The 12,191-nt window shown below is 38.7% G+C and overlaps 2 protein-coding genes and 2 long non-coding RNA genes across 6 annotated transcripts; 3 read left to right on the top strand and 1 right to left on the bottom strand.

Annotated features, from left to right (window-relative positions):
• Positions 1 to 60: 60 nt before the first annotated feature.
• LOC149051247 (uncharacterized) lies at positions 61 to 5,600 on the top strand. 3 transcript variants are annotated; one of them, XR_016184164.1, is made up of 4 exons: positions 61 to 686; positions 991 to 1,080; positions 1,403 to 2,211; positions 2,590 to 5,600. It is a non-coding gene; the product is annotated as an uncharacterized LOC149051247 (long non-coding RNA). The 3 variants fall into 3 exon arrangements; XR_016184163.1 differs by having other exon boundaries at positions 1,403 to 5,600; XR_016184165.1 differs by having other exon boundaries at positions 61 to 739; positions 1,403 to 5,600.
• Positions 4,661 to 6,279, bottom strand: LOC149051246 (uncharacterized). Its single transcript, XR_016184167.1, has 2 exons — positions 6,025 to 6,279; positions 4,661 to 5,921 (listed from the first exon to the last, which is right to left on the bottom strand). It is a non-coding gene; the product is annotated as an uncharacterized LOC149051246 (long non-coding RNA).
• A 352-nt stretch (positions 6,280 to 6,631) lies between these two features.
• LOC113672242 (microsomal glutathione S-transferase 1) lies at positions 6,632 to 9,102 on the top strand. The gene is made up of 3 exons (XM_027188533.2): positions 6,632 to 6,917; positions 8,068 to 8,138; positions 8,222 to 9,102. Exons 1-3 carry the CDS (start codon positions 6,798 to 6,800, stop codon positions 8,457 to 8,459), a joined length of 429 nt encoding a protein of 142 aa, XP_027044334.2. The 5' UTR covers positions 6,632 to 6,797; the 3' UTR covers positions 8,460 to 9,102.
• Positions 9,103 to 10,188: 1,086 nt separating this feature from the next.
• On the top strand, positions 10,189 to 11,895 carry LOC113672188 (uncharacterized). The gene has a single exon (XM_027188469.2). The coding sequence runs from the start codon at positions 10,189 to 10,191 to the stop codon at positions 11,701 to 11,703; it is 1,515 nt and encodes a 504-aa protein (XP_027044270.2). The 3' UTR covers positions 11,704 to 11,895.
• Positions 11,896 to 12,191: the final 296 nt, after the last annotated feature.

The following is a 12,191-nucleotide window of genomic DNA, read 5'->3' as shown; positions in this document are numbered from 1 at the left end:
ACTTCTAGAGGATGGAAGGTTCAGTCGATTCCAGTACTCTAACGGGCGTACATCAGTGTACGTGTTTGTCGGTGAGAGGCTGTGAACCTTAATGAAAATCATTTCCGTTAGCAAACAGAATTAGAGGTTGCTAAACGTGGGCGTGTTGCTGCCTGTTGCATTTCTTTTTTTTTTTTGTTTCTTTTTCTGTTTAAATTCATATAAGCTTTCGTAGGCTTATCAGATTTACAATTGACGTCATTGTATCCGGCAAAGATCTATGTACTATACCGGAAGTAAAGAAAAAAGCCGGTCTTTAATCACTAGATAAATGCTGTAATTCCTCAGGTCACACGATTACAAAGAAACATTCTTTTCATTTTATGTTCTGACCGGTCACCTATGATAAGGAGATTTTTCACGAATTAGTAGTGACTACTTTTCCCAACACGTGCCGATAGGGAAATGTATAAATCATTACGTAGAAGAACAACCACTTTCAAGTCTGAGAATCTAGCCTAGAACATTGAAGGAAAAGTGTCGTCGCAGCAACAGTAAAATGTTATGACGAAAACGTGCATGCGCACATGTAAGGAATGTGCTGGCCTTTACGCATGCGCCTGCGGCAGAGGAATGATTCTCTATGAAGAAGCAACAGCAACTCTCGCTTGCAATGCAGATAAACCTAAATCCTTTAACTTCCACAGGTGATTAACATGCGACTTCTCTCTATAATATCCATAGTTTATCCAGCAAACAGGTGATGAGAATACTCTAATTTATCAGGTAGACGTTGTTATCGTGATTTAACTCCAAATTCTCGTAAAAAATTTAAAAGGAATTGTTAGTTAAGGAGGGAGAATTACCAATCAGATCGTTGTAGTTTTAAGGTTTAAAAAGTCGCCTACACTGATCGGATGAAAGATACTGGCTGTAGCTACGCTTGTGCACGTTTGTTATCAATGCTTAGTGTAACCTTAAATTGTCAAGTGCTTTCTTTATTATTTTCAGTGGTCACACAGATCAAGAATTGTCAGTGATGCAGTTTGAAGTAAACAGTGATAGAACAAAGACTAAAAAGGCTGGCACTTTAAACAGTCAGTAACCAAATATTGATCCATATCCATCACACGTAGATTTTTGCAGTCAGTCAGTTTTCTTAAAAAAAAAAAACACTCGCGCTGTTCCACAAAGCGCACAAAAAAGACTTGAGAAAAAAGTTTGGCTTTTCAGCAAAATTTTAAAATTATTTTCTATGTTTTCACGAGCAATGGCGTATTTTCCTTCAGCAAATCAAGAAATAAAGGCAATAAACTTGTCCTTAATGTAATCCCCTTTAAATTTCTAACTGGTTCTCTTATCGCTTGATCTTCATGACTCAATTGATATCCAATAAATCTCGTGATATCTTCTTTTTTCACAGGGGAATGTCACGTAAAGGCCACTTATGCCTCAAAGCAAAGGTCTTGTTCCCACGAAGTACTTAGTTGTCATGACAACTGATGACTGCGTCGGCGTACGACTGATATAAGGGTCAACTACTTTTTCAAGGCAGGAAATTTAAAAGCGTCTTTTAGTTCGAATCTTTTATGATTTTTTTGCTGCAATTGAGGGTCTTAAATCGCAAATTTTAGTTGAAAAGTTCACCAAGAGCTCTTTCAGCGAAAGTCTTAATGCTTGCTTGATTCGCAGCGTGCTAAATTTCTATCATCTAGTGAAGTAATCCTCTTAAACTTCAATGGCAGTTGGATTATCAATTGATTTTTTCTTTTATGGGGATTATGCCCCTTCCTAATCAGTCAAAAAAAAAAATACTCAGAAACAATAAACTTCCAAAGGGATTACTTGAAAAATGATTAGGTCTGAGAACAATTCCATTAGGAGCTGTAATGTCCATTACCGCTCATCACGTAAAGGTTACCACAAGTGCAAGGGGGAGGGGAGGGTCATTATTTAGGTAGGTCATAGCTTTTAAGTTAGATTAGACCAAATATTTTTGTCTTTTCGAAGCAAAACGAATAACAGGGAGAGAAAAGCAAGTAAAGCAATGATTCTCGCTGGTAAACTGCAATTTAAACCATTGCAGAAGAAAAGAAAAGTAAAGAAAGAGATTCAGGCTTTGACGTGATTCAAACGCATGCCTCCCAGATGCTACAAACTGAGCTACAAAGCCACACGCCGGGAGGACTGGGAGCGGGGGAACATTTTAAAGAGTTTTTCTACGCCTTAGAGGTATCTTCTTTAAAATTAAGAACTAGAAAAGTGAGCAAAATTTATCATCTGAACTTAATTCCCTACCGGCTTCGGAAGCGATGTGAATTTTAAACACGGCTCAAACGAGAGAATATAAATATGTTCTCTTGAGCTCAAGTGCCCAATTCAAATACCACGTATGAAAACGTACGTGGACTTTAGAACCAGGATTGACCGCAGATGTGGAAAATGGCATGTTCTAATTTGAAATAGAGTCAGGAATTGGAGATTTGATCAGTTGGACCCCTGCCAAGAATCCCTAGGTGTACTCCCGCGCGTAAAAATCGCTCTAGAATAAAGCTTAATTTGTTTATTCAGTGGTACCACAGTTCTACTTAGCTTTTCTTTGCTTTTTAGACCTTATTACGCAAAATACATATGAAAGATACTGAAAACCACTCAAGACAGACAGGCAGACGGCGGAAACATTTATTTGAAACATTCCGTTAGAAGAGACATTTACTCAACCCCAGCAAAATAAAACGTTTTCGGCAAAGTTCTTATTATATCTATTGCGTTAGGAACTTCAGCATCCTTGATCATTAAATAATGACGTAGCAAACATGTAATTTACGTTAAGTTTTGCATTTTTACAGTGTTTCAGTGCTTTGCCTTAAATGAAAAGCCTGCCCTATTTCAAGACCTTTCTAAACACGCCAAAACAAACTTCCGAGAGATATACAAATTTCTATTCGTTCCTCGTAAAACTGAAATTCCGTTAGTTGTGGGCCTTGTTTGAAGGGCAGCTCTGAATTCAAGGGAGATCTTAGGTTGTTCTACATAGACTAATAAAATTATCATGGCTGACCTGGCGTGATCACGTGATCACTTCTATGGACGTGACTTCTGACTGAACGAAGCCGGCTACCACGGAAAAGCCGCGATGAAGATGAAAAGGCAAAGTGTAAAAACTGCGAAGATAAGCCGACGAAACTACGCACTTCAGTTCACTGCCAACTGAGTCGCGATTTCACACTGGCCCATTATTCCAGCTGTAAGACTTCTGGCAGAAAATTAGCTATTCCGAAAAAAATTTGTTTCCGTCCGTTTTAAGTTAATCTTGTGGCCGGCCAGAAGAGGGAAACCGGAGAAATGCTGCGGAATTAGCGGTTTTTCGAACTTAAGGATGGTTATAAAATCTTCTTGGATTTAAAACTAATTTCAGCGAGTATTTCACAATTTCTGGTTTTGTACCACTTGCAGCCCAGCTGTCAATACCAGCTGGTGAGCTCGGGAAAAACGGGTTGAACAGGAGAGAGGTCACCCAAAACAATAATAGAGAGTAAATACTAATGATTTGATCCCGTAACTTATAACTGAGAGGAGATTATTGTTGCATGTTCCTGAAGAACTTGTTAAAAATAAACCTTGTAAAAGATTAAGAGAGAAAAAAAATGTGTGTGTCACAAAATGAAAATATTGGCTCCTATTTTAAAGAAAGAAGGTAATTCATTTACCTTCTGAGAGAACTTCAAGGAGACGAACAGCGAGCACCTTCGACATTGTAAACTCATGTGTGAAAACGTCCCCCCCACCTTCGTTCATTGACATCAGTTGCAACCCTAAATTTCGTTGAGCGCTTTGAAAATGGTTGTTTGCGGTAAGTCGGATGGCTTAAGTTATTTCTAAACAGAATGAAGAATAAAGTAACTCAACAATTCGTTCTGTCAGCCATGACTAGCTTTAACAAGCTAAGACAAGTGCATGACCTTGAGCACGGGCTAGCTGTGGCGAAACTTGATTCTCGCGATAAAGTTCTGAAGGATTTACTCGTTCTTCGAGATACTTGTAATGTGAAACAATCGGAAAACAAAGAGCTTTTTGTCTTCGCTACTTTAGAATTATGATGGAACAAATTAAGTGGAAGAGAAATTTAAACGGACTTTCCTTTTATCACTCATCAGATAGTTCGATAGGCAGGCATTTTGCCCAGAACCAAATGAACTTTTAACATAACCGTCTGAGTTACATAAGTTAAATCGTGCTGGTTTTTTACAAAAAGCGTGAATCACGTTTTCATGGCAAAAATGTAGGATTAAATGGCTATGCGGCATGTTTCCCAACAACTTGTGAAATACCTGGTTCTTTCATGGACATGAAACACAATGCAGATACCATATTGACAGAAATCGTTTTGCAATCTGAATCATGGAATTTTGACTTTCATAGCACCTTGTTCGTGCATCCCCACATGGCAGTTAAATTATCATATTTTCAAATATAATTCGTACAAGTTTTTCTAAAAAGATTTACTGGTTTATGATGACAAGTTCTGTCAACGCAAGCGCTCTAATCAAGCTAAAGCGGTGTAAAAGCTTTCCAGATAATTTTCACCGGATGTATCATGTTACCGGATGTTACGTCAATCTCGCTGCAACAGCACCGCTTTCCTCTCGATAAATGTTTGCTTATTAAACAGGAAAATTCATTTGATAAATATACCTCACCGAAGTAACAACTCAGCTTGGCGCTGAAGGTGAAAGAATTTTCACATCAAAAAAGGACTCGCAAAAATTATCATGTCTATTCCCGAAATTACAGCTTCAAGCCATACAAGTTCGTCGATGGAAGGCTCACGCATCACAAGGCTTTATTCAATGAACGAGATTGTGCTTGAGTACAGTGGTGTCATCATAACTCTGGGCTGTTTTTTGCTAATATCCTTATCTTCAAGATTACTAAAAGGAAACAACAGCTGCCAATGTCTACCAGAACTTTGCTACTAGCCTTGAACAGTCAACAAGTTCATCTCATTGATCAAAGAGGATTTTGTTGCGGGAAAGCTTGAAATTAACGATTTGGCGTTACAGCAAGGACAGAAGCCTTCTCTAAGCCGGAAAAACTGTAGAACAAATATCTTCATAGAAGACTGAAAACCCAAGTTAAAACCAGAGTGGAAGAGAAGAAGCGTTTTTTAACCAAAAAAAACCAGACATATGTATTTATTGACTTTGAGAAAACATTTTGGGATTACTTTTAACCGAAAACTTTCACCGCACTTTGGTTAAGGAAAGACAATTTGTACCATCAATATTGCAGATAATCCTAAGAATGAGAAAACTCTCTCTATTTTTCAAAACAAACTTTAGTTTTTTTGATGTGTTTTAGCACAACAAACGATTCACACGCAAATGTGAAGTGTTAAATTCAGATAATTTATCATGCGAAGTCTACCTGCACGTTTCCCTATGGACAAAGCCGCATGTATACACACGAGGATAAAGCATCCTTCACAGTTATTTTTATTTATGCTTTAACAGATTACATTTAAAATGTACAAAGCTTTTTCTACGAGTGGTATTTAATGACAAAATCTTTGAAATGTCAAAAAAAAAAAATTAAAAAATAAATTATTTATTGAATTCTAACGCTTTACTGCAGTTATTTATGTCTATGATTACTAATTTGTGATGAAACAGCAGATTACATCGAGAATGTACAAAACAATGCAATTTCCCCAACAGTTCCGTTTCACAAGTTCCACCCTTATGCATCATTTCCGGTTAAATTTTGTCGAAATTACATTCCACTTTGATAAAAATTCCGCGTACTACCATAGTTCCGTTCATTTACCTGAATATCTTTTTCAGTTTGATTTCATAACAATTAGGAGCATTATCGTATATCTCTTAACATTGAGAGAATGATTGAAATATTTTAAACCCATATGCATTTATTTTGCGTCATTGCTGCAAAAAATGAAAAAAAAAAAAAAAATCAAATCATAATTTACCTGAGTCATGGCAGTGACTGTAAAGAGGACTCTTTTAAGCGTTAAAATTAATTCATTACCAGTTATGTCCAGCTCAGCGATTATAGAATGCGCTTTTCGATGGGATTTTGTAAAAATCGGGATCGCCTCTTTGAGTCACTACAGAACCCGGAGTCAAAAGATCAGACAGTTTAGTATTACTTCTATTTACTCTGATAACAAAAATAACCTATAGCACATCAGACAAATAAAAAAATGTCATTAGTGTAGAAGAATTTAGGGGGCTTTAACTCTCGGGGCAAGTGTAGTATGTGAGAGTGTGTTGTGTGAGGGGGGTTGGGGTTTACTAAGAGGGAGATTTAGCTTCTCCGACAACACCAGCTGACGGGCGGGTTCGCTCAGGTGCTCGAGCCCTACCGGCTGGGCTACCAAAATTAGCAACATCACCCAAAAATCACACACATTGCGAAATCATCTCGAGATTATTTCCTGGTGACTGATCGCCGTCGACTTACCTCAATTAGCATGTGGAGCAAGAGAACCGCTCGTAAACTCAGACAGATTGAAACGGTGCGCGCAGAATTTGAACTGAAAGATAAAATTTCAAAACAATCAAGTGTAACGTAAATGAGAGATATATTTACAAAATTGTTTCTCATTTGACTCTAGCAAAGTTCTTGATTTTCTGTTTTCTTTGGCCAAGGAGGAAAGATAATTTTTGTGGGGAACCCTGTGGTCAAATGAATGCTTAATCATTCTGTCGCGTTGCGTGATCGCGTGATTTGTGGAAGAGTTACGAAACTCCTTTACAACCGCGATAATTATCGAACACGGCGATTTTGACATTCGGGAAATGGTAACGCTTTCGGTGGATGATCATTTCCTATCGGCTTACCTTTTTTATGGCGCCATTCTAATGCTTAAGACTTGGGTAATGTCCTTTGTAACCGCGAGGCATCGTATTGCAAACAAGGTAAGAAAACCCGTCAGTTGTTATCATGTCATTGTGTAGTGACAAAAACTTTCAAGCTAGCGGGAATTGGAAACTGAAAGAATACGAATTTAGTTTAAGGTTTAAAACTTAGGTTGATAAAGATATCATGCTGTTCTGTAAACATTTAATGATTGCTTGGATTGGATTGAGTCGCAAACAACATGTGACGAAGCTCCGCATTCCACAGTTGTCGATCGATATTTCAGTTTCGGTGTTTACGAACTGTGACATGTTGCGTGACATATTGTTACGTCGCTGATTCCCCGTATGTAACGGTGATCAAAGAAAATTCTGTGCTCTCCACTGGAACTGACAGGTGTGAAATTTACAGAGATGCATGTAGAAGCGTTTATTTTAAAAGGGAATCTATTTCGGTGATTCTTAAATAAAAATTGTTGTCAGTAAATAGGCCTATGCCGATTGTGCTTCGAAACTTTTGGCGTTTGGAGCAACTTTATGCGGTTCCATCAACTTCAAGCAATTTTCACATTTCTAAGCTATTTTTGAGCAAAATATAGGTTTGGAGCACATATCACGAGTGAAAAAGTCGAGGATTTCAAGGAAAACCAACACATAATCTGTCAGATAACAATGTTTCGCAGGCCTATTGCGATCTTTGCCTAATATTATAGCGGATAATTGGCTAAAATGACGTTTGGCAAGACGTTAAATGAACCATGTGTTTCGTTCCGTTTTTCACGTGCTTATCAAGAAGTTGTTGAAGCCTACGTGTAACAACTTGCATTCACGCATCCGCATAAGAGTCTTGACGTAAACTGTGACTTGAAACGAAAAAAACCCTGGAATTTATAACTTCTGTTGGCCTTTGTCCAGCTGATTTACCGTACATTTTGTGAAAATATTTTTTAAGGGAAGGGGAGAGGGAAGGAACCTCTCGCTGGTTTTTTCATGTGTCGGGTAGGTTCATTTCCATAAAGCTTCTTCTTTCCAACGTGGAAAAGCACGTGGTAGGCTGTGTGGGGTAGGAGATTGAGCTCCGCCCTCCCTAGTTGTGGACGTAAAAATTTGCACATTTGAAAATACTTCAGGAAACCCTTCCCGGGTCTCGTTTCCTCGAAAATTGTGTCATTTATGGCCTTCTTTTTTCCCCTTCTTTGTCGGAATACAGGCGTTTCCAAGTCCAGAGGATTATAGGCGTAGACCCGTCCCAATAAATGCTGATGTGGAAAGAGTGAGAAGGTATCACTGTAAGTTTTTTCTTTAGTTAATGACATAGGATATAAATTGGAAAAATACATCGACAGTTTCTATTTTCATTGCAGAGCTCATCTTAATGATCTGGAGAACATTCCAATATTCATGATCACAGCGTGGTTGTACATGTTTTCTGGCATGCCAGTCTCGTGGGGAATTTGGTGCTTACGGGTCTTCACGGCCGCCAGGGTCTTTCACACCATAGTTTATCTGAACGCCTTCAGCTACCCAAGGGCTGTGAGTTTTGCGGTTGGTGCATGTTGCACAGCGTTTATGGCCATTTGCGTGTTATATTCTGTAATTTGAGCCGTTGAGAATGACGTCTAAAATATTTGAAACTGCCAGATTTGAATATTAAATTCGGTGTAAAAATCACAGCCTTCCTCGCAAACCCTTATCAGTTATTGGCGTTGTTTTCAACCTAGGAGCGTTAACGAAAGTAGGCAGAGACAGCAATAACAATAACGATGACGACGTCAACAAATATCGCGTTCGACGATGGCGATGACGAAATATATGACGATTAACAACAGTGACGACGACGATGACGATGAAGATGAAGATAATGATGACGATGACGATAACGATGATAATGATGACGATGACGATGACGATGACGATGACGATGACGATGACGATGACGATGACGATGACGATGACGATGACGATGACGATGACGATGACGATGACGATGGCGACGACGACGACGACGACGACGACGACGACGATGACGACGTTGACCTTGATGTTTGATTACAAAATTCCTGACATAGTATTATACGTTGGGAAGAAATGTGCGGTCTTGCCTTTCTAAGCATTATATAAACAATTTTGTTCACTGAATCAGCACATCGAGGGAGAGAGTCTAGTGGTTCTGCTGTGCGTTTGATTAGATTCTGGCTCGTGATAAGTTGTTCCGTGATATTAAAGATAATTCGATTTTTTGCAAGTTGTTTTGGTGGTCTTCGATCTAGCTCATGTTTTACGGTTTGTGTATGCGTTTTGTATGTTTGGTTTTGTAATTGCTGCGATTTATCGTAATTTGTTTACTGCTAAACGAATCTATCTTCAGTGAAGACAGATTTCTCAATAAGATTTCGTCATTTTTATCATTCTGTGTTGTACTCATGTTATCTGGTCTTTGTTAAATAACTATCACAGCTTCTTTTCATAAACAAAAACCCACACAGGTGGAACTAAAGAAATTTTCCTTAGGGGTATTTCCAATGTTATGCATAGTTGGTCATGGGTGAAAATCAAAGATCATAAAATGATTAGTTTTTATTCAAATTTTTTGACTCTTGGAATTTAAACTGGCCAATGTAGGCAACCGTGCTTATAAGTTGAAACCCCAGATCACGAAAAATTAGTCACGTTTTTTCAGGGAATCGTTATCTTCAAAAGCGCAATCCGCGGATAATGCCTTCATTGTTCGAGTAAAACATATTACTTAGCAACCAGTCAATTTAATAGTCGTTATATTTAAGCCTCTACACCAGAAAAGTCTCCATTCACTAATATCATTTTCTTTTTCTATGTGTGGTCCAAGAATTAATCATTTTGCACGTTAACCTTTGATTTCAATTGCGTGCATGAAATTTTGTTAGGCCGGATATGAGATTCTTATCAGTAACATGGACGATTGATCGAATCAATATTGGTTGTTGGGTAACTGCATACCTACCCCTTCCCCAACCTAGCATCAACCCGATATTCTCATCAATTGACTTTTGTCGGGTTAGGGGAGGGGTAGGTACGCGGTTGCTCAAACACCGACAGTGATCCGATTGATCTCTTCAAGTTAATGAGTTTCTTGGTGACAAACTTCATTGACACGTGGAAGGAGCCGCACACGCATCGGCTCTATTCAGTTCCTAACACCTCTGGTACAAAGCAAAGGTGAAACTTCGCAACAAATGACAATATTTCTGTTAACAGGTTCAATACAGGTACCTGCAAAAACAGTATCACCTTTGCCTGATGGCAGATAATATTGCCACCTATTATTGTGATCATCCCTAAAATTGTCGTAAAAATGGCTGTGCGACGCGTTAGTTTGGGAAGAACGCTCTCACGATACTGCTTTTTCGGTTTGGCCGCTCTTTCTGTTTATCTTCAACAAGCAAGTATGGCACCAAATCAGTTCCCGTCGAATGGTCGGCCGTTAAGCGGAGAGGTCGAGAAAAGGAGTGATTTCGTTAGAGGTCAAGTGTTGAAGAACCTTCTAACCTCTTACGCTTCAATAAGGGATCAAAATGTTGTAAGAAATGGGATTCAGTTGAGGGCAAAACTAAACTATGATCGATCGAGACGGGAAAGCAACGGAGAGTCTTGTGATCAGTTCAGCGTGGAAGCAAATTGCTCCAAGTGTGGATTCCATGGTATTTGCGTGCGCGGTTCTGCAAGAATTTCTCCTTGGCTTTCTTTCGCTCTAAAAACACAGCGAGAGCTCCAAATTGACATTCCCATTAATCTTGTGCAAGTTCTTGGAGCTCATAATTCCTACAACAACAGAGCCAGTGGATATGGGGATTTAGACGATTGTCATTGGCCACATCAAACAGATGACGTATGTATCGCGTTGGCCAATCAAGAGTTTAGTTTTACGGACCAGCTAAACATGGGCGTGCGCAATATGGAGATTGACCTCTGGAAATGTTTTGATAAAATTCGCATGAGCCACGGTAACCAAAATTTTTTAGTTGGATGCTTCCCATGGGATGCAGAATTCGCTGATGGAATGAAAGAAATCTCGGACTGGACTAATAAACACGAAAACCGGAATGAAGTACTTGAAATACTTTTTGATGACCACACAACCCGCCAAGAAGATTCATCGATAAACCAAGTTATTGAGCAATACTTCGGTGACAGGGTCTTCACACCAAGTGACTTAAAACAGAAGTTTGGCGATAATTGGCCGAGTACTAGACAATTACGTGAAATGAATAAAACGATAATTTTCTTGGACGGAAATAATCATTCAGGCCGTTTCCTCCATGATCATTTGTGGAGCAAAGGCTATACCGTAAAAGGTTTTGAGGCACGTGTTAAAAATTGTTCTATTGTAGGTAATAGTAAAAACAAAATTAGAGTCTATAGTGATAGCACCGTGTATGGACCAGTGTATAATGGTATTAGAAACGTAGGAACGATCATGGACTTCAAGAAATATCTAATGTGCGGTGTCGGCGTTCTTAGCGCGGACCAAATAAACGCCGAGCTCATGGAAACAGCTGTATTCACGTGGGCTAAGGGTGAACCAAAACAAGCCATTAATGAATCTTCATGCGTCGTGCTCTCACGTGACAAAAGATGGTATGTGAGGGATTGTAACGAGAAACACTATTACGCGTGCGTTTCAAAACAGGAGGAAAACTGCTGGAGTTTGAGCGCGGGGGTGGGAAAGTATTTCAGTCCTTTGTGTAAGAAAGGAATGGAATTTAGCGTGCCAAAAAATGGATATCAACATCAACAGCTCGTTCAAGCAGCTCAAGGAAAGACTGTCTGGTTAAATCTAACGTCATTTATACCACTGCTTCTAAATTAGACATTCGTGGAATTTTTTTTTGTACCAGATTTAAATTTTGAAAACAGCAGGGAAAGAGCGACATAACCATACATTGTAACCATAGCTTAAAGCAATATAGAGAGAGGTTTCTACTGACAAAAAATGTCAAAAACGGAGTCATATCATTAGAGATTTTTCGCATGTAGTAGGGTTACATTCGAGCATTGTCTAGCAAAGGTAAACACTGAATGAATATAATAAAAGCATTGTGGTGTTTTCGTGGTCGACTGTTGTCCCATTAGCAAGGGTCAGTATGAATGTAACGACTCAGTTCATTTTTTAAACTACCTCGGGCGTTTGCTGTTCCTTAAGATTCATTAGTAATCTTCTTTACTGTCTGACGTACAATTCTTATGATGTCAATTTGGAGGATTTGTTATTGGATCAACTAATAATCCCCTAATTAATATTTTTCACATCACTTGTCTGCTTGATATTGTATTGATATTGTAAGGAAAATTCTGTAT

Source organism: Pocillopora damicornis, chromosome 1 (genome assembly GCF_964200805.1).
Source record: "Pocillopora damicornis chromosome 1, jaPocDami1.2, whole genome shotgun sequence".
Lineage (NCBI taxonomy): Eukaryota > Metazoa > Cnidaria > Anthozoa > Scleractinia > Pocilloporidae > Pocillopora > Pocillopora damicornis.
The sequence above is the reverse complement of the archived record's forward strand: the minus strand, read 5'-3'. Positions and strand labels throughout refer to the sequence as shown.

Coding starts and splice junctions, on each gene's coding strand:
- LOC113672188 (XM_027188469.2), top strand. CDS start 10,189: ATGGCTGTGCGACGCGTTAGTTTGGGAAGAACGCTCTCACGATACTGC.
- LOC113672242 (XM_027188533.2), top strand. CDS start 6,798: ATGGTAACGCTTTCGGTGGATGATCATTTCCTATCGGCTTACCTTTTT. Junction 6,918..8,067: donor GGCATCGTATTGCAAACAAG/GTAAGAAAACCC, acceptor GTCGGAATACAG/GCGTTTCCAAGTCCAGAGGA. Junction 8,139..8,221: donor GATGTGGAAAGAGTGAGAAG/GTATCACTGTAA, acceptor TTTTCATTGCAG/AGCTCATCTTAATGATCTGG.